Source organism: Dicentrarchus labrax, unplaced genomic scaffold (assembly GCF_905237075.1).
Source record: "Dicentrarchus labrax unplaced genomic scaffold, dlabrax2021, whole genome shotgun sequence".
NCBI lineage: Eukaryota > Metazoa > Chordata > Actinopteri > Moronidae > Dicentrarchus > Dicentrarchus labrax.
The window spans coordinates 266302-284450 of NW_026136708.1; the positions used below are offsets into that span (position 1 = coordinate 266302).

The following is an 18149-nucleotide window of genomic DNA, read 5'->3' on the forward strand; positions in this document are numbered from 1 at the left end:
GTGGTGAGCACCAGGAATTCATGATAGCTCTGACATTCATTCATTCATTCATTAAATCATCATAAGTCATTCATTAGTTAAGCATTACTTTAGTATCTGATTTGTACCCTTATTATAAAGTCTAATCCAATTCACGTGGATGGAGACAGTTATTGGAAAGTGGGAACAGACATCCTGAGGACCTTCAGTGATTTATGTATTTTTATTTGACCTTTATTTAACCAGAGAAGTCAGTTGAGAACTAATTCTCATTTACAGTGAGGACATCAACAAGAGGAAGTCCATACAACAATGGCATCCTGGACACAGCACGTGCACATGTAGTCAGCAGTCTGTTTCACTCAGAACAATAAATAGATTTTGTTGTTCTGTAAGTGAAAGAGTCCTCAATGATCATAAAGTGATGACTGACACTATACATCAGTTTATCTTTCTCCTTCAGCTCATAACAACATGGATCTGATGATGCGTTTAAAGACCTGAACGTTCATCTACAGACGGAGCACAGAAGGACCCGGTGCTCCGGCAAAATCAATACTTTTTACACTTCTTAGGAAAAATGGCTCAGTTCCATATTTTTTCCTAAACTTTGGATGAGAAATTGGACTAAATTGAAGCCCTCAAAGCAAAATGAGAGTGTTTTCAAATCATTACACTATTGTTCATATATTCCATACATTTCCTGGGACTTTTAATCCATTCAAAGCGACTAATATGAGTTTACACCGAGAAAACGTATCAAGCAATCTGTTTTTCAAACAGGCCATCAAATATTCTGCTACTTGTCCACCTTTAAATTCAACAAGTTGACTTTGTTTTTGTTCTGAGGAAGCTTTTAAAGGAGCTTCCTCCATGAATTAAACGCAGGAAAAGCTTCATTAATTTTTGGGGTGGCCTGTAAGGGAATGTTGCAGTTCTACCGAGCCGCCATCGAGAGTGTCCTCACTTTTTCTGTTACTGTCTGGTATGGCAACCCTACTGTTCAGCAGAGGTTGCAGCTGGACAGGATAGTCAATACGGCCGCAAAAATCATTGGCTGCAAACGCTCCCCCATTTGTGAGATCTATGAGGCCCGTATCCACTGGAAAGGCTTAAAGATCCTTCAAGATGAGACACCCTGCCAACTCCCTCTTCACCATCCTCCCATCAGGGAAAAGGCTGAGGGCTATTATGACAAAAACCTCCCGCTTTCTCAACAGCACATATTGCAGAGCTATTAAATATCTAAATCTGATTAAGTTGTCTCACCTTGGCGATGACGGTCCAGGTGAGGCTGGCCTCCAACCAGCAGGTCCTCCTCAATGATAGCAGACATTTCTCCTCTACTTTTCTTTCCTTTTCTTCCTTCCTCTCTCAGTTCTCCACTGGTTCGGCTCTCCAACACTGGTTACAGATACTTTCAGCCATCAGATCTCCAAAGACTTCAGCTTTGCAGATCAGCTCTTTGCAGCAGCTCAACTCGGGTCAGGTCAAGTGCAAAGTGAGAAAGTGGAAAGGTCAGTAGTCTTACATGACCTCGGTCGCGTGTCACCGTTCTGTTGCAATGACTTCGACTGATGCATGTGCACTGAGTGAGCGAAAGATATATTAAAAAGGAGGCCAACTGATGATGTTTTTATTTGTATGGTTGAAGTCATGTTAACAGTCTGACTGCATGAAGGTGTGTGCAGTCAGTAAATGGTAAAATTGTTTTGTTTAACTTTTGTTAGTTTATTTAAAACTTGAAAGTTTGAGTTTGAAATTTGAAATTTTCAGACATTTTCCTGGAAATTATTTTTGATTTTGTTTTTTTGTTTGTTTTTTTTTGTTTACAGTGATACAGGAAAGCCAGAACTAAGAATCTATTGTTGAGGTTAAATCGCAAACAGTAGATGATTGTTGTGTCCTGAGGGGAAAGAAGAGATAGATGAAATCCTACACGGATATGAAGTCTATTTCACTGAGTCTGCAACATCTCCCTTTGTTAAGCCCAACAAAAAAATAATAACAGTGTTGGGCAAGTTACTGGAAAATAATAATTAGACACTTCTCTCAAAAGTAATTGAATTTCCAATTACTGCATATAAAAGAAATGAGTTACAATGGAAAGTACCGTTTGCGTTACTTTTAAATGTCTGCTTCAATTCTCTGTCATCTGTCAGATACAGTATTCTACTCTTTTATATTTATTAATACTCTTGACCAGCAGAGGGCAGTAGCACTCCTAACTAATTCACCTAATCTAAACATGAGATGCACCCTTATTTTTATTGTCTTGGTTAATAGAGACTGGAACAGATTCAATTCAATTCAGTTTTATTTGTATAGCGCCAATTCATAACAATCAGGACACAGATGTAATCATTAACCAATTAGAATATAATATAAAATAAATAATTATTTGTTGAACGGACTGAAGTGTTTTGGGCCATCGTAAGGTCAGATGACGTTAGCAGAAACATTTACAGACTTTTTTGACTGGGATGGTTCAAGTGGGGCACTGACTTATGCAGGGGTGGCATCAAGTATGTGTCTCAGCTTTCCAGTCATTCCCAATTTATACAATTCCAGCAGTGTTTATAGTCACTGAAATATTCAAATACACTAAATAACCCATTTATTCTACATGCAAACAAATGTATGTTTTTGCCTAAAAACTGCATGGGATTAGCATTAAGTGGACATGTCTGCAAAGGGGAGACTCATGGGTACTCAGAGAACCCATTTTCATTCAGATATCTTGAGGTAAGAGGTCAAGGGATCCCTTTGAAAATGGCTATGCCTGTTTGTCCATCACCAAAATTATGTATCCTCAGTCTACCTTTAAAGCAGAGCCTGCTACAGTGCAGAGTGGAGGTCAGGATAATGGGGTGGCCAATCATTTCAAGTGGTGGCCAGTGCCATCCCAGCCCCCACCCCGACCAGAACATCAAGAGGATATGTTTTGGATACGCTGTGTTTGTCTTCTGTCTTCTGCAATCGTCCACTATTTTAGTGTACTGAGAATAAGAGTGATGAACCCATTTAAATTTCAATAATTGTAATCCCGTTATTTCATTTGAAAACGTAATTACATACATTAATAGCTAGCAGTGGAATTACAGTAATGAGTTACTTTATAATGCCATACTCCAAGCACTGCAATGAATATTATATTCCTTTTCTGTCAATAGATAAAATATTAAAAAATATACACTGTATATCTCAGTATATCAGTATATCTCAGCATTTTGTTTATGTTTAAATAGTTTAGATAGTATGTATGATTGTTAAAAAATACACAATGCAGACAGAGAATTGAATCCAAAGTTCCTTAAAATATCAGGAAAACTCATCTCTGATTAATATTCATAACATCCTCTTCTCACCCACTTCCTCTATGGAGTCCAGAGGACAGTCCAGGACAGAGCTCGCTCTCCTGATCAGTTTATTGAGTCTCTTCCTGTCCCTGTCTGCCACCTCTCCAGCAGACCACAGCATAAAATATGGCTGAAGCAACCTCAGAGTCATAAAAAGTCTTGAGGAGAGCCCTGCACACTCCAAAGGACCTCAGTCTCCTCAGCAGGTTGAGGCGACTCTGGCCATTCTTGTAAAGAGCATGGGTGTTGTCAGTCCAGTCCAGTTTGTGATTCTGTACCACCTCAATGTCCAATCCCTGGATGTTCACCAGGGTGAAGTGGGATGTTTTCCTCCTGAAGTTAACGATCATCTCCTTCGTCTTGCTAGTGTTTAGCTGAAGCTGGTTGAGCTCACACCGGCTGACAAAGTCACTGATGACAATCCTGTATTCCAGTTCGTTCCCCTCAGAAACACATCCAACAATGGCTGTGTCATCGGAGAACTTCTGGATGTGGCAGTGTGTGGTGTTGTGGGTGAAGTCCGAGGTGTAAAGGGTGAAGAGGAAGGGAGAGACACACAGTGATGGAGCCTCACATTCTGTGGTCTGTTGGTGAGATTGTCGATTGTCCATGCAGCCAGGTGTTGGTCCACTCCCACACTTTCCATCCTCACACTTGAAAGCACTGGAGAAGTCAAAAAACATATATGTCACTGAGTCAGTTTACTCAATGATAGAAAAGGGCTACCTTAAGGAGAAAGGTTGGGAACCACTGATATTTTTTCCCCCATAAAAAAGTATAATTTGCACATTAAAATCCTTAAACAGTCATCTACTCCTTCTACCTTATTAAAAATGTCAGAATCTATAAATATGCAAATGTTGTTAATTTTCTGTAAAGTCCATTCTCAGTGGATGTGCACTGGTGGCTGACATGACAAATCATGCTGGCCTTAAAATCAGATTTTCAATGAGCACGGAGAAACTTTCCACTTAAGACTCTTTATTTGCATTTTGCTGTAAGTTGTCAGCAGAGTGCAGCATTGTTCAACTTTTCTCACAGATGTTCCTCGGGTATGGAATCCCATTTCCGCCAATTTGACGAAACAAAAAAAAGTATCATGTAAGTCTTTATAATTAGAAACTTTCTCAAAATAATGGCTTAATATCTCAAAAAATACTTTTTTGTTCAAATCAATGACATAATTAGCCACTATTACATATCTATCTATATATCTATTACATAGATTTGTATTCATTAATCATCAAATATTTTTAGAATTACTAGGATAACTGAAGTCAAATAAACAATAATACACACAATAACACACATTGTTCTCTATATCATTTAGACCTATCCCTTTTAGACTACTGTTTTTTTTATCAGCAGTAATCTAGATTCCTGGACTGCCATCATGCAGTAAGGCATTCTATCATGTTCAACTTTACTTGAACTGCCTGCAGAACCCTTTGGCCCCGCCCACACTCGAACTGTCACAGGTCACAGCATCAGCATGATCCAAACTGTGAGTGTGCAGTGGCAGGTTTATTAATAGATGAAGGCTTGACATTTAATGGCTGATTTACTAAAGGGACAGGTTGTGTGTGAATACTTCTTTTTCGTCTTAAAGGTAGCCTTTTTACCCGGCTAATCCATATCTATTCATTTTATTCATGCTCTCGTTCTGCATGCTAAAACCTATTTATTTATTTGTTTGGTTAAGTTTGGCTATTTTATTATAAAAAAAAGTATTTGTATTCATACTAGGAGTATTTCTGTCTGTCCACTCGTCACTTTGGACGCTAGTCCACTAGGAGTCACCAAAGCTTTGTGGATGTCGCAAGGCCTTATATATACGTACACAGTATACCTATATCTCAACATTTCATTAATTTCTGTGGAAAAAACTAAATTAAATTGTTATTTTAAAAGTTACCATTATTATTAAACTGAAGATCTGAAGCCCCTGAACACAAGCTATATAGTCTTCACTCTCTGATAAACAGCCTTGTCCAGCATTAAAACAGTATGCAATTAAAACAGCCAAAGAGCTAAGAGAACAGTGGCCAAGTTTTAGGGAAAAGAAACACTGAATTTGTCAAAAATTAAATAAATATATAATACAGACAGAGAATTGTATAAAAAGTTCCTAAAAATATTGTCTCTGACCAATATTGAGAGGAAATATTCATCCAAATCTCTGGTTATACACAAACTTCCTGCAGTTATTGTGTTCACTGTTTGGGTTCATTGTACAGTTTATCTGTTGTTCTCTGTTATTGTTATACACTGAATATAATATAAAAGTATACATGAAATATGCCATTTAAGGAAAAAAGTTGGGAAGCACTGACATAACAGACTGTAATCTCATAAAATCATACTGGCAGATTGGGATACAATATGTTGAATACATTCATTCTCACAAGAGGGAAAGTACTCAGATCCTTTAAAGGTTCCAATGTCTAACATTTAGGAGGATCTATTGTCAGAATTGGAATATAATATTCATAGGTACTGTATGTTTTCATTACTGTAATCACCTGAATATAAGAATCGTTGTGTTGGTTTAGAATGAACTGTTTTTATCTTCAAAAAAAACATTACAAAGTCTGCCATGTTGAAGACTGGTTTAACTTTCACGCTACGCTACCCAGACTGGGAGCCCAGAGCACTGGGGCAGCGTTGGTGTTAAAGGTTACATCTCTGGTACAGGACCTTTGGAACACTGGAACCGCCTCGATCTTCCTGTCCATTATCAGCAGTTAGCTTTTAGCTAATAGATAGAAGTAAATGTCTATCAGCAAACTCTGTAAACCCTGAGAGCTGTGGCAGAAAAGCGCATGATGTGCGAGGAAAAACAGAAGATATGTAACTAGTGTAACTATAACGGCTTCAGCAAAAAAAGGCATTTTGAGAGTTTATGATAGCTCCAAATCTGGACAATCATTTCCTGCCCTCCATCTACAGTTCAGAGCAAGAACACAGTGACGTGACATTATGTGCAACAAAGCTTTGTCCAGGTATGTGACAGTGTAGTTAAGATTAGCTCTCTTGTGTTCATACCAACACCTCCGATGCGGTTGATTACCTGGTTGTTTACATTCTCTGGTTTAGTTAAGATAGTGAGAACTCTATCCTTCAATATCTAGTGCAGTATAAACAACCATCTAAGAATCTGGAACTGGTGACATTGCTGACTGCTTTCAAATAAGTCCAACCTGTTTACCTTTGCTTTTAATTAATTTTCTTTTAAAGCAAATGTATGTTTATTATTGTCTTTACTCTGTGTGCTTTTGCTTGCTTGTTTTTGTTGTTTTCATAAATTTTGGGTTCACTTAGGTATGAAATGTGCTATATAAATATGTTTGCCTTATCTTGCTTTGCCTTGAAAATGATGCTATTTTAACAAGAAGACAAACAACAGATATAAGGATGTTACACACAAATTCAAACAAATTCCATTTAAAGTACTTTATTTGTCCTTAAGGGGGAATTTAAGGGAAGTATGCAAACAGAAAAACTATCAAAAGCAAAAGTCTATACCCAAGGTAAACTGACCATATAATGACTGTTCACAAGTCTTATGGCTTCCTTCTATTTGTTTTAGATATATGCAGTCTAAAATGCAGATGGCAGCAGCTTTAAATGTGTTCGTTGATAATCTTAAATGCTTTTTTAAGGACTTTGATTATAAAGCCATACCCAGGATTTGGTCTATTTTGTCCATTCTGTCATGTCCAATATGACTTTGAGTGTTTTCCAAGGATAACAGTAGCAGGAGTTTCCAATTTGTCTCTTGTTCATGGCAACTATTTCCCATATGTTAGAGGATAAGATGCCTAATTTATTTTACTCTTTTTTTAGCATTCTGTTATTTATGACAGATGAAGTTCCTCTGCAAGTTCATGTAGGGCTGATGATGACCAAACCAAAACCTATCAATTTTTGTCAGTTTGAAATAAATCATTGAATAGCAGCTGATAATTAATATATATAGTATATTATATATAGTATCACCTTCTGACAGTATGATAATACCAGAGCAGTCTGTAAAAAATGCCAAGAGATGACTGCACTTCTTTCAAAAGCTAGATGGGTGAGACTCACAATTCCATGGTAGAGGTTTGGTCACAGTAGATGGTTGGAGCGTCTCCCTTACCAAAGGCTAGGTCTAACAGGCTGAGCAAGTCTGACGTCTGTCCTGCCATCAAACTGCAAAAGGTTATATATAGAAGATTTGGAATAAAACCGCAACATTTTTCATCTACATTGGTGAATTAAAGATTTATTTCAACTTTTTAATCTTGTATTCTAATGTGCTCTTTTAACTTTCCTTTTATTTTATTATTTATATTTTTACTTACTTCTGTTTTTTATCTGCTAATTTACTTTTTCAATTCAATTCAATTCAATTTTATTTGTATAGCGCCAATTCATAACAGAAGTTATCTCAGGACACTTTTCAAATGGAGCAGGTCTAGACTGAACTCTTTATAACATTATTTACAGAGACCCAACAGTACCACCATGAGCAAGACCTTGGCGACAAGGGCAAGGAAAAACTGCCTGTTAAAAGGCAGAAACCTAGGACAGATCCTCCGGCTCTAGGTGGGTGGTCGTCTGCCTCGAAACTTTGTATTGCTTATGTGTATGACTGAATAAACCTGCCTTGCCTAATAGAGGGAACTGATGATTGCGCAACAGTTTGTAGCATGCTTAAAGGAAACGAAGAGCATAGCAGTTCAAATGCATATATTCTATTATTTTTATGATAATAAGGGGCAAATAAATAATCAGTATCTCTTGATTGGTTGATTCTCTCAGTCTTTTATTGACCTTTAAAGGTTCCTAGAGAAACAGTATTCATAATTCTCTCCAACAATTGTGTGAATTAAAAATGTTCTTTGACACTTTACTTCCTTGTGCCAGCACCTGTCAGAGTGGGAAATGCCTGGAGGATGGCATCTGATGCATTAAAAACATTCTTTCAAGTTCCTGTTCTAAAACAGGTTTCCTGCCTGCATTGTATCTAGCACCTCCCAAATTGCATGTCAGAGATTAAGAACGTTCCTGCACATCCCTTGAGTGCTTTGTCACCCTTTCAAGATGCAGAAGCGCATGCTCTGCAGCCTCCTCTCGGCTCTGATCATGTTGACTGGAGTCCCTGCTTGTGTGGATGGATGTGACTACAAAATCTGTGGGGCCCACGCTCCTGGGGACATTGTGATTGGTATACTGTGGCCATGTCATCAGAAAGTGAAGAATCTTCACGAACGGATCAGACCTGAAAGCTTCCACTGCTCAGAGTGAGTTTGAGAACAAATACATTTGTGTCAGGAACTGTATCTTTCTTTCAAGTATGTGTGTAGACACTTGTTATATACAGTTCACAACATGAACACTTACTAATAGATAATAATAATGTAATACAATGAATTAAAATGTTGAAAGGAAACTATATATGTGTGTATAGGCATAACTTATTAACTAATTACACATTTTTCATTAGTTTTCATTTGTGTAGTGAGAGACATAAGCTCTGGCTTCCATCTACATTTTTTTTTGTCATTGCTGTGATCTCTTCTTTGCTTAATCCATTAGTTTTCTGCCTGTGAGAGCACTTCTCACATTCTCATTCTCATTATTCTCTTTTTTTAATTATTTATCTTAACTTTAATACTGAAACAAATCAATAAAAATAATTCCTTCCACAGTTAATTGAAACTGTAAATCCTAAATGGCTTTCTAAAATCACATCACTGCATAAAATCCACAAGTAGTTTCACTTTGGCTCATATTCCAGATTTCAGAGGGTTTTACTATGCAACTTACTTCCTTATCTAGCAGGGGTCTCAAACTGCTGGTCCATTGGCCATTTTCCGGCCCTCCAAGGTTCGAATTATAGCTTACTGTTCTTAATACCTTTATTTTGAAAACCGGAAGCGAATACGCTGTAAATTTAAGTGTGGCTGATTTGACCACGCAGATCGGAGTAACGACTGGCTTGACCGCAGTTATCATATCACAGTCATTATCTCAAATTAATTATATTGTTATCTCTGGAAAACAAAGTTTCGTTATATCGAGATCTCGAGAAAATGAACTCGTTATCACGGGAAAACAGAGGAAATAAAATGTATGAATGCATGGCCCTTTAGGGCTTCCGTAATTTTCTAGTTGTTTTACATCAATTTAAACTACCCATTCATTTATAGTTTATAAAATGTATTTTGTTTGCCTACAAATGTGTGCAGTTGAACAGTTGATAAGAAGAGAGCAGGTTTCAGGCTTTTATTTGTGTGGCTGCGAACAACAAAGATGATATAAAATGATTATATAACAATGTATTAGTACTGTAAACATTTTCCGAATATTGCGCTTTCTTGTAGGACTTGAAGTGGCCCCAAGCCAATTTAAGTTTGAGATCCCTGTTTTAAAGGTTATACAGTATATACAAAAAGAATTTGCCACTAGATGTCGCTCTAGAACACCATCATCTCAGACCAAAACAATGGGCGCTACGGCTGACCAGACTCCATTGACAACACCAGTAATTTTACCATGCAGTTAAACAAATCTTTACATTTATAAAACAGTATAACAGTAATTTGTTTGTTTTCTTTTGCCACAGTTGCTCAAGCACAGATAGATTCATGTGTGTTTACATTGTCCATTTTCAGTTTCGATCTACAATCATTTATGATATCCCTGGCTGCAATCCACGAAATTGAGGAGATAAATGCAGCTGGCTTCCTCCCAGGAGTGCGCCTTGGGTATTTGATGTGTGACACATGCACGTATGCAAGCAAAGCATTGCAGAACGTGGAGCACATGCTCGCAGTCAACAACTCTCTAAATGTGAAGTGCGACTACAGCGACTTCAGGCCCACAGTCAAGATTTTTTTAGGATCATTGTACTCTGAGGTGTCCATTGCTGTGGCCAGACTGCTGACTGTGTACATGGTCCCTCTAGTAAGTCACAAATACTGTACATGTTACTGCCAAGTACTTGTTGTTGATTAGGTGTACCAACATTCAAAGATGTACTCCTTCATTTTTCAAAACATAGTCTGCTGGGTGAAAATTATGGGATTTAGGTGACCTTTCTAGGAGTGTACCTTCACAGTGGTGATTCTCAAATTTAAAGGTCCAGTGTGTAGGATTTAGTGGTAGTTTCAGATCGAAACTCCACCACTTCAACCTAGAAGGAGAAACTACAGTTGCTGTGAAACGTGTGAAAAATGCAATCACCCTCTATGTAAGGCGATCCATGGCATCTGTAGATAAAACCTGCTCATTTTAAGAAAACAAAAACACAACAATCTTTATTTTCAGGTGATTATACACTAATGAAAACTTACCTATGAATATTATTTTCCATTTATAACAACAGATCCTACTGAATGTTACACACTGGACCAATCATGTTTCCAATTCATGTTTAAGTTAAGTTTGTGTTCATCTCTAATTTATTACTCTGCTCTACTCTATTACTCTCATTATCAGCTGAGCAGCACATCATCTTCACCAGAACTCAGTGATAAAATGCGCTACCCAGTTTTTATGCGCACTATTCCCAGTGATAAGCATCAGACCAAAGCAGTGGCCAAAATGATGCATCACTTTGACTGGAACTGGGTGGGGGTTGTGTATGGGGATGACGAATATGGCAGAGCAGCTTTCCAGAGCTTTCTCAGGGATGCTGAGGAAAATGATGTGTGCGTGGCCTACCAGGAGATGTTGCCCCAATACCTTGGTCATTCACTCAGCATGCAACTTATCAAGCAGGTTGCCCAGCAGATCCGCTCCTCCAGTGCCCAGGTGGTGCTGCTAATCCTCAAGGCAGAGCTGGTGAAGGTCCTCTTTGAGGAAATGATCAGGACCAACACATCAAGAACCTGGATAGCCAGTGACGCCTGGTCTCGGGCCAGGTTCCTTGCCCAAATGGATGGCATCAACAAGGCTGGGGACATATTGGGAATTACCTTTGCTTCAAGCAAGAGCGAATCATTTGACAATTATCTGAAGAATCTTACAGCAACCCCAGGAGGATATAACCATTTCATTGAAGAATACAAGAATCTGAGATTCAACTGCACATCAGAATGTTTCTCAAACCAGCCTCCTTCCTACTGTGCCACACCTGACCTCCTGAAAATAAAATCTGGCAATGCATGCAATATCAAGGATCCTCAAGAACAAAATGATGATTATCTTGTAAAGACTCTCGATACAAGTGAAGCCTTCCCTAACAGAATAGCAGTGTGGGCCATAGCAAATTCTCTCAAAAAGCTACTAAAGTGCAATAATTCATTATGCTTGGGAGAAATTAACTTCCCACCATGGAAGGTAAGAATTTTCAGTTGAGAACAGAAATTGAATTTGAAATGTAGCTTCCTTGTATTTTAGGAATTACAATCTAATGTGATTCCTTTCCTTAGAATTCCTATGAATAACAGTTAAGGAAATTGTCTGTTAAACTGACCAGTCTGTGTAAATGTTCAACTTTAATTGTACAAACTGTTGCTTTGCAGGTTCTTCAAGAACTGAAGAAGGTTCAGTTTGAGTTTGACAACCAGAATTTCTTCTTTGACGAAAATGGTGATTTTGTAAGTGGTTATGATCTGGTCATGTGGGAAAGAGATGGACGCTACAGAAGATTTCAAAGGATTGGGAAATACCTTGTCCTTAATAAGCAAATAGAACTAGAAGTGGAAAATTTCAACTGGCTCTCAACAGCCAATACCACGGTAAGACAACACCTTACTCACAGCATCCACTCACGGGTCTGTGGGCTGCAATAGACAGTGTAGTCTTTGTCTGCCTTTAGGCCAGACAGTACCTGACCAAAGACATTAAGTTCCTCAGTATACTTACTGATACTTACTAAGTGCCTGTCAGATTATTCGTTCGGGTCACATGACGTCACTGTAGCTTTGCGCCGCCATCTTTACGACCAACTTGGGCCGATCGCGCCATAGACAGTAAAAGACTGCGCAGTGGTCACAACAGCTGACAGTTGACCAGTTGCACATTTTGATTTGTTATTTGTTATCATGTAGGGCGGCTAATTAAACATGATGCCTTGAATGCAATAGAATGTGTTATGTTTTTATGTGTCGGATGGTGGGGGTACGCAAGCCGAGTCAGCATGTGCGGGAAAAAAAGTTTGGGAACCGCTGCTCTAGCAGAAAGTGCTCACTAGCAGAACTGACATCAACAATGATCAGAGTAATCCACCACAAACTGTTCCCATAGAGTCACAATCGCCTCGTTTCCCTTCATGTTCTTTCAATGAGTATAAACCATGGACTGTATAAAATAGGTATAATCACATCTGACATTAAAGAACATTATCCAGATTAATGACAGCTAGCTGTGAGCTAAGTGACACTAAGATGAGTGGTAGCTTGCTAACTGTTAGCCACTCAGCTAACAACTCGTTACCTAGTCAGAGTAAACTACCACCAAAATCATACATTTGAATTTTTTTATATAATACTTACATTTCCCATGATTAAATATAAATCCTCGGTGGCCAGGTGCCGCACCTTCACGTCTTTCACCCATCCAGCCACAGCATACTGATAAGCATCGGTACTCTTAAAAGCCTTCAAGCTATCCCCACTGTATGGGGGGGTTATGCACAAGATAAATGTATATATCATGGAAAGCCAATTGGGGCAAGCCTGGGGCAGATAATAAGGGACAAAAGAAAACTGGGGGTAACAAATAAGGATTGGAGCCTAAAATTGAAATTTTCTCCAGATATCTCTGTCTCTCTCTCTCTCTCTCTCTCTCTCTCTCTCTCTCTCTCTCTCTCTCTCTCATTCGAATGGGCAGTGTGGGCGGCCGTACTGGGAGAGATCGGTCGTGAATATGGCTGTGGTTTATTTGATAGTGACGTAGGTGGCATCTATGAATACTTATACTATACACACTCTGTTTCCGATGATAGAATCATCATAAACAATTTTTGTACCTTTTCTGAAACAGCCAATCCTTCAATAACGCCCACTATGCGCAGTAATTGAGTATATTGTTGTATAGGTGTGAAATTAGTGGTCCTCCTCTATAGATATCCCTGCCGTTGAAGTCATGTGACGTAGTATAAAAAGCGAGAAAGTCAGCATATGGAGGTGTATGGATAAACACAGGACTTTTACCAAAAGTAAAAAAGATGTAAGATACCATAGGTAACGTACTTAAGTTAGGTCGGGTACATTACGTAAGTTATATTTTATTCATGCACTTATGTCAGGTACGTAATGTAACTTTATTTTATTTTTATAGTCTTACCCAACATTGCATATTTATTATTGTTAACTTGACCAGAAGTTGTGGACATTGCATATTTATTCTTGCTAATTTGACTATGGAGCCCTGCTCTTGACTATATGACAAGTTAGGAGTGAGAATTTGTTGGAACAATTGAGTGCAACGACAAGAATGCCTTTGATAAGTTTGCTATCCCTATTTGTATGACTAATTACGCTGGGACTACAAAGATGTGCAAAGGACACAGTTCTTGTAGAGAGATCAGGGAGGTGGATGGTCTTTCGATGTGATTTATGAGATGGGACAACACATTGTATGACCTTGTTTGTTTGAAACATTCTGAACCCTTAAGCCATCTGGGGACCATGAATGCGAATCTGACCTGTAGTTGTTGAGATATCTTACACTGGACCAAAGAGTTTGTCATTTGATAAAACAATTATTTGTAGTTTATTTTAGCAACTACACCTCACACAAGGTTTTGAAACAATATTTTATAGAACAAAGACTAGCTTAAACATCTAATGTGCAGTTACAGGATATTCTCTTGTTTTGCTATCCCAGACCCCTCAGTCTAGATGCTCAGAGCGTTGTGCCCCTGGCTCGGTAAAGAAGATCTTAAACGTATCCTGCTGTTATAATTGCACCCAATGTACGGAGGGGACCTATTCAGATGCCTGGGGTATGCCTGATTGACATGCTGATTTTACATTCTAACTTAATTTTAGCTTCAAAATGCAAACTAACTTGTTTATAATGGAGCCCTTACACATGACCTTATTTAACCTAATATCTACCTCAATACTCTTTTCAAACAGATCTTCATGCCTGCAAAAAGTGTCCCAGTGGAACTTGGTCTCTCAAAGGTTGGACTCAGTGCAAGCCAAGATGGGAGTCCTACCTGCACTGGTATGATCCTCATCCCATCACCATGATGGCAGCTGCAGCCTTTGGCATCTTGCTGTTGTTTGTTATCTTCATTATGTTTTTGGTGTACCGAAATTACCCACCTATGAAAAGAGCTGAGGTGAGATTGTCCTGTGTGATGATGGCTGGTCTGGCAGTGAGCTTCGCAAGTGTGATATGCTTCATGGGCAAGCCCAGTGTACACCTCTGCCGGGCCCGCCAGCTGATGTATGCGATGGGCTTCACCCTGTGCGTGTCCTGTATTCTAGTAAAGGCCTACCGTACCTTCCTGGCTTTCCTTCCCTTTGGTCAGATGACAAACAGACAACTACACAAACTTTACAAGCCCCATGTAATTGTCTCTGTCATCACTGCTCTGCAGGGAATAATCTGTCTTCTCTGGATGATCTTTGATTCTCCTGATATTGATGACACACCTCCATCCGCACAAAGCATGAAGAACATAATCCAGTGTAGTGAAGGTGCCACATACATAGGATTTGGTATTATGTTGAGCTACATAGCTCTGCTAGCATTGATTGGCTTCCTCTTGGCCTTCAAAAGCAGGAAGGTGCCTCAGGAGTTCAGTGAAACAGGCTACATCATTTTCAGCATGCTGATGTACTTGTTTGTATGGGTGTGTTTTATCCCAGTCTATATCACCAACAATGAAGAAGGCACTGCTGTTCAGGCTTCAGCCATTCTAGTATCCAGCTATGGCATCATCTTTTGCCATTTTTTACCCAAATGCTATGAAGCACTTTTCGGGTCCAAGACCAATACATTAGAGAGGATTCTGAAGAGATGGCGAGCCCAAAGTCCAAATCTTGAGTCAGAGGGAGGGATAGATATAGATACCCCCGGAATGAACATACCATCACTAACGAGTGCCAGGTTTTCCATATCAAGTATGACAACTATATTGAGGAGCTCAGAGACACTAAGCGATGTCACCCCTACTGGTTCAGAATTGGTCATAGTGCCTATGTCCAGTGAAAAGATTCGTGCCTACCCTCTGTCTAACAGGCCAAGAACAAAAATGATAAGGAGACGACGCAGGAGTATATCCTTCTAAAACTGGTTCCTGAAAAATTTTATGTACACTAATATTCATATATTAGTTTCCCTTTTTAAAATCTATCTTTTGTAATATATTTTGTATGTATGTCTGTAAATCCATGTAAAGTTAATATATGATTTCTGCTGAAAACTGTGGTGTTCTTCAAGAAAAAAAATAATAAAGAAGATGAGTCATTTGTACTGTATACAAGGTATTAAAACAAAGATACTTTTTAAATGCCTGTTGTTGACATGGTATGTAAACAACAGAGCGGGTCGTTTCTTAATCGGAATGTTGTGGGTTCGATCCCCAGCTCCTGGTACCACATGTCGAAGTATCCTTGAGCGAGATACTGAACCCTGAATTGCTCACGATGCTGTGAGTGTGTACGAATGTTAGTTTCTGTTCGATGGACTATGCCATCACTGAGTGAATATGTGTGAAAGGGTGAATGTGGCACATAGTGTAAAAGTGCTTTGAGTGGTCGGAAGACTAGAAAGGAAAGTACAGGTCCATTTACCATTTACCATTAGTGTATATTCACCTGAATGTAGTGTGAATTGTTGTGTCTTCGGTACGTTAGAATGATCTTGAATGATGAAGTTTATCTACAGATGCTGCGGGAAGTGGTGGATTAAGGTGGTAATGGGTCCTGTATATTAAAATGACTTAAGGTGAAAATATACATCGCTATTTTATTCTATTGAAAGCATTAATTTATCATGGATGTTCAAGTATACAGGGAGTATCGCTGTCAAAAAAGTTGGAAACTCCTCATTTAAAGGCTGACAAGTAGCCTGTGGAGTTGGTACCTTGTAGTCTTGTAACCAAACAGCCATTTTTTTTTTTTTTGCATTAAGTGCATTCTCACTAAAACACATTTATGCACAAATTTGATGAATGTGTTTTCATCTTCATAAAAGATCCACATTCACTAGCTTGCAGCTTCCTTATTCCCTGACTTTTCTGGGGCATTAAAGCAGTTCTTGGCACTTTACCACCACTTGTAGATAAATGGAATAATGTGAAACCCTTAGGAGGACTGTGTATTGTGTCACCTATGCATGCGATAAACAAAAGGGAAATTAAAAGAAAAAACTAATTGCTCCATAGCGCTACTAAAGGTCCACGGGGAACCTTTAACAGACACTAAAGGACTGCACCATATTTATAATACTCAGAGACAGGATTTCACAACTCTGGCAACTCTTTCTTTGCAACAATTGTGAGATGAACAACCTTTTCATGTTCCAGACTTATCCACCAGTAATGTGGGCTTGCATGTATTTGATTGGTTTTTGCAGTGTATTGGCAAAAGTTCAGCTTTTGTGGTGTGATGACCCCTCCTACTTTTTCTGTGTGTTTCCCCTTCCTCTGTGCAAGAGAGTGGCACGGGTGTGGCTGGAGGATGAGCTACACCTGAGTTAACTTGCTCGCAGATTGCTAGGCTATATAGGGAGCTGAACCTGTTAGTTATGTCTCTCTCCTCCCAGCCAGCAGGTTATTGGTTTGTTTGTGTTTTGGGTTTACTTGTTTTTCACATTACCTTTTTTACCTACACCGCCCTAGGCCCATATCCACACACTCACTACGCTACTGACAACACTGATTTACATATTTTTATACTTGGTGTATAGTTTAATATTGGTTAAATAAATATATTTTGTTTTAAAAACCTTAATTATCCGTGTGGTCTCTCTTGTTTTGTCTGAACAATTCAATTTTATTTGTATAGCGCCAATTCATAACAGAAGTTATCTCAGGACACTTTTCAAATAGAGCAGGTCTAGACCGAACTCTTTAAAACATTAATTACAGAGACCCAACAGTACCACCATGAGCAAGCACTTGGCGACAAGGGCAAGGAAAAACTGCCTGTTAAAAGGCAGAAACCTAGGACAGACCCTCCGGCTCTAGGTGGGTGGTCGTCTGCCTCGACCAGTTGGGGTGGGGTCATGACAGTGGTGCCTTCTGGTCTCATTCAAAATAATGACAGGGCTGGTTTTTAAATGTAAATCTAGAGCTGGTCTGAATGGGGTCTAACAAGATTGTTCAGTGCATGTGTTGCCCCAGGGGGCAGTTAAAATTACATATTTTGTGGTTTATTAGGGGACTTAATGCAATAAAAAGTTGCTGTTGTGACATCCCTTACAGTCAAAACACATGAGACCGCGTGTACATATATATGTAACTTTTCAACATGTGGTTTTGGAATATTTTTGTGGTGTAATGTGTGAAGCCTATGTACATTCCCATGTGAAACCTATGTGATTGTGTTGCAACATGTGGTGCCATGATTTCCTGTGATCACATATGGGATTTTTTGGATTTTTCTGTGGTGACAGTGAGCGCTCCTTCACCTGGGGTTTTCATCTAATCTGTTCACTGTGAGCATGTAGAAAATACATAAGGCTTCAAAACAACACACAGGCCTTTTTCCCAGCAGACATTTTGACTTGACTCAAAAGCACAGGTGTTCCTTCTAACATTATTGATTGCTCTGTTGTATTCAAGTGTGACATTAATTTAGCATTCAGAACACAAGGACCCTGAAACTGAAGCAGCTAATTGATTTTATTATTTAA

General features: G+C 38.8%; 1 protein-coding gene and 1 long non-coding RNA gene across 5 annotated transcripts in view; both read left to right on the forward strand.

Annotated features, from left to right (window-relative positions):
* LOC127368802 (uncharacterized) overlaps positions 1–7999 on the forward strand; it is a 255086-nt gene extending 247087 nt beyond the window's left edge. For all 3 annotated transcript variants that reach the window (XR_007885881.1, XR_007885882.1, XR_007885883.1), the window contains exon 2: positions 7796–7999. This is a non-coding gene — a long non-coding RNA (uncharacterized LOC127368802). The remainder of the gene's footprint in view (positions 1–7795) is intronic.
* A 402-nt stretch (positions 8000–8401) lies between these two features.
* On the forward strand, positions 8402–17245 carry LOC127368747 (G-protein coupled receptor family C group 6 member A). Of its 2 annotated transcripts, XM_051409881.1 has the most exons (6): positions 8402–8626; positions 10001–10292; positions 10827–11669; positions 11855–12070; positions 14163–14280; positions 14417–17245. In XM_051409881.1, the coding sequence occupies exons 1-6, from the start codon at positions 8427–8429 to the stop codon at positions 15577–15579; spliced, it is 2832 nt and encodes a 943-aa protein (XP_051265841.1). In that variant the 5' UTR covers positions 8402–8426; the 3' UTR covers positions 15580–17245. The 2 variants fall into 2 exon arrangements, with proteins under 2 accessions (XP_051265841.1, XP_051265842.1); XM_051409882.1 differs by lacking the exon at positions 14163–14280 and having other exon boundaries at positions 14417–14673.
* The last annotated feature ends 904 nt before the right edge of the window (positions 17246–18149 follow it).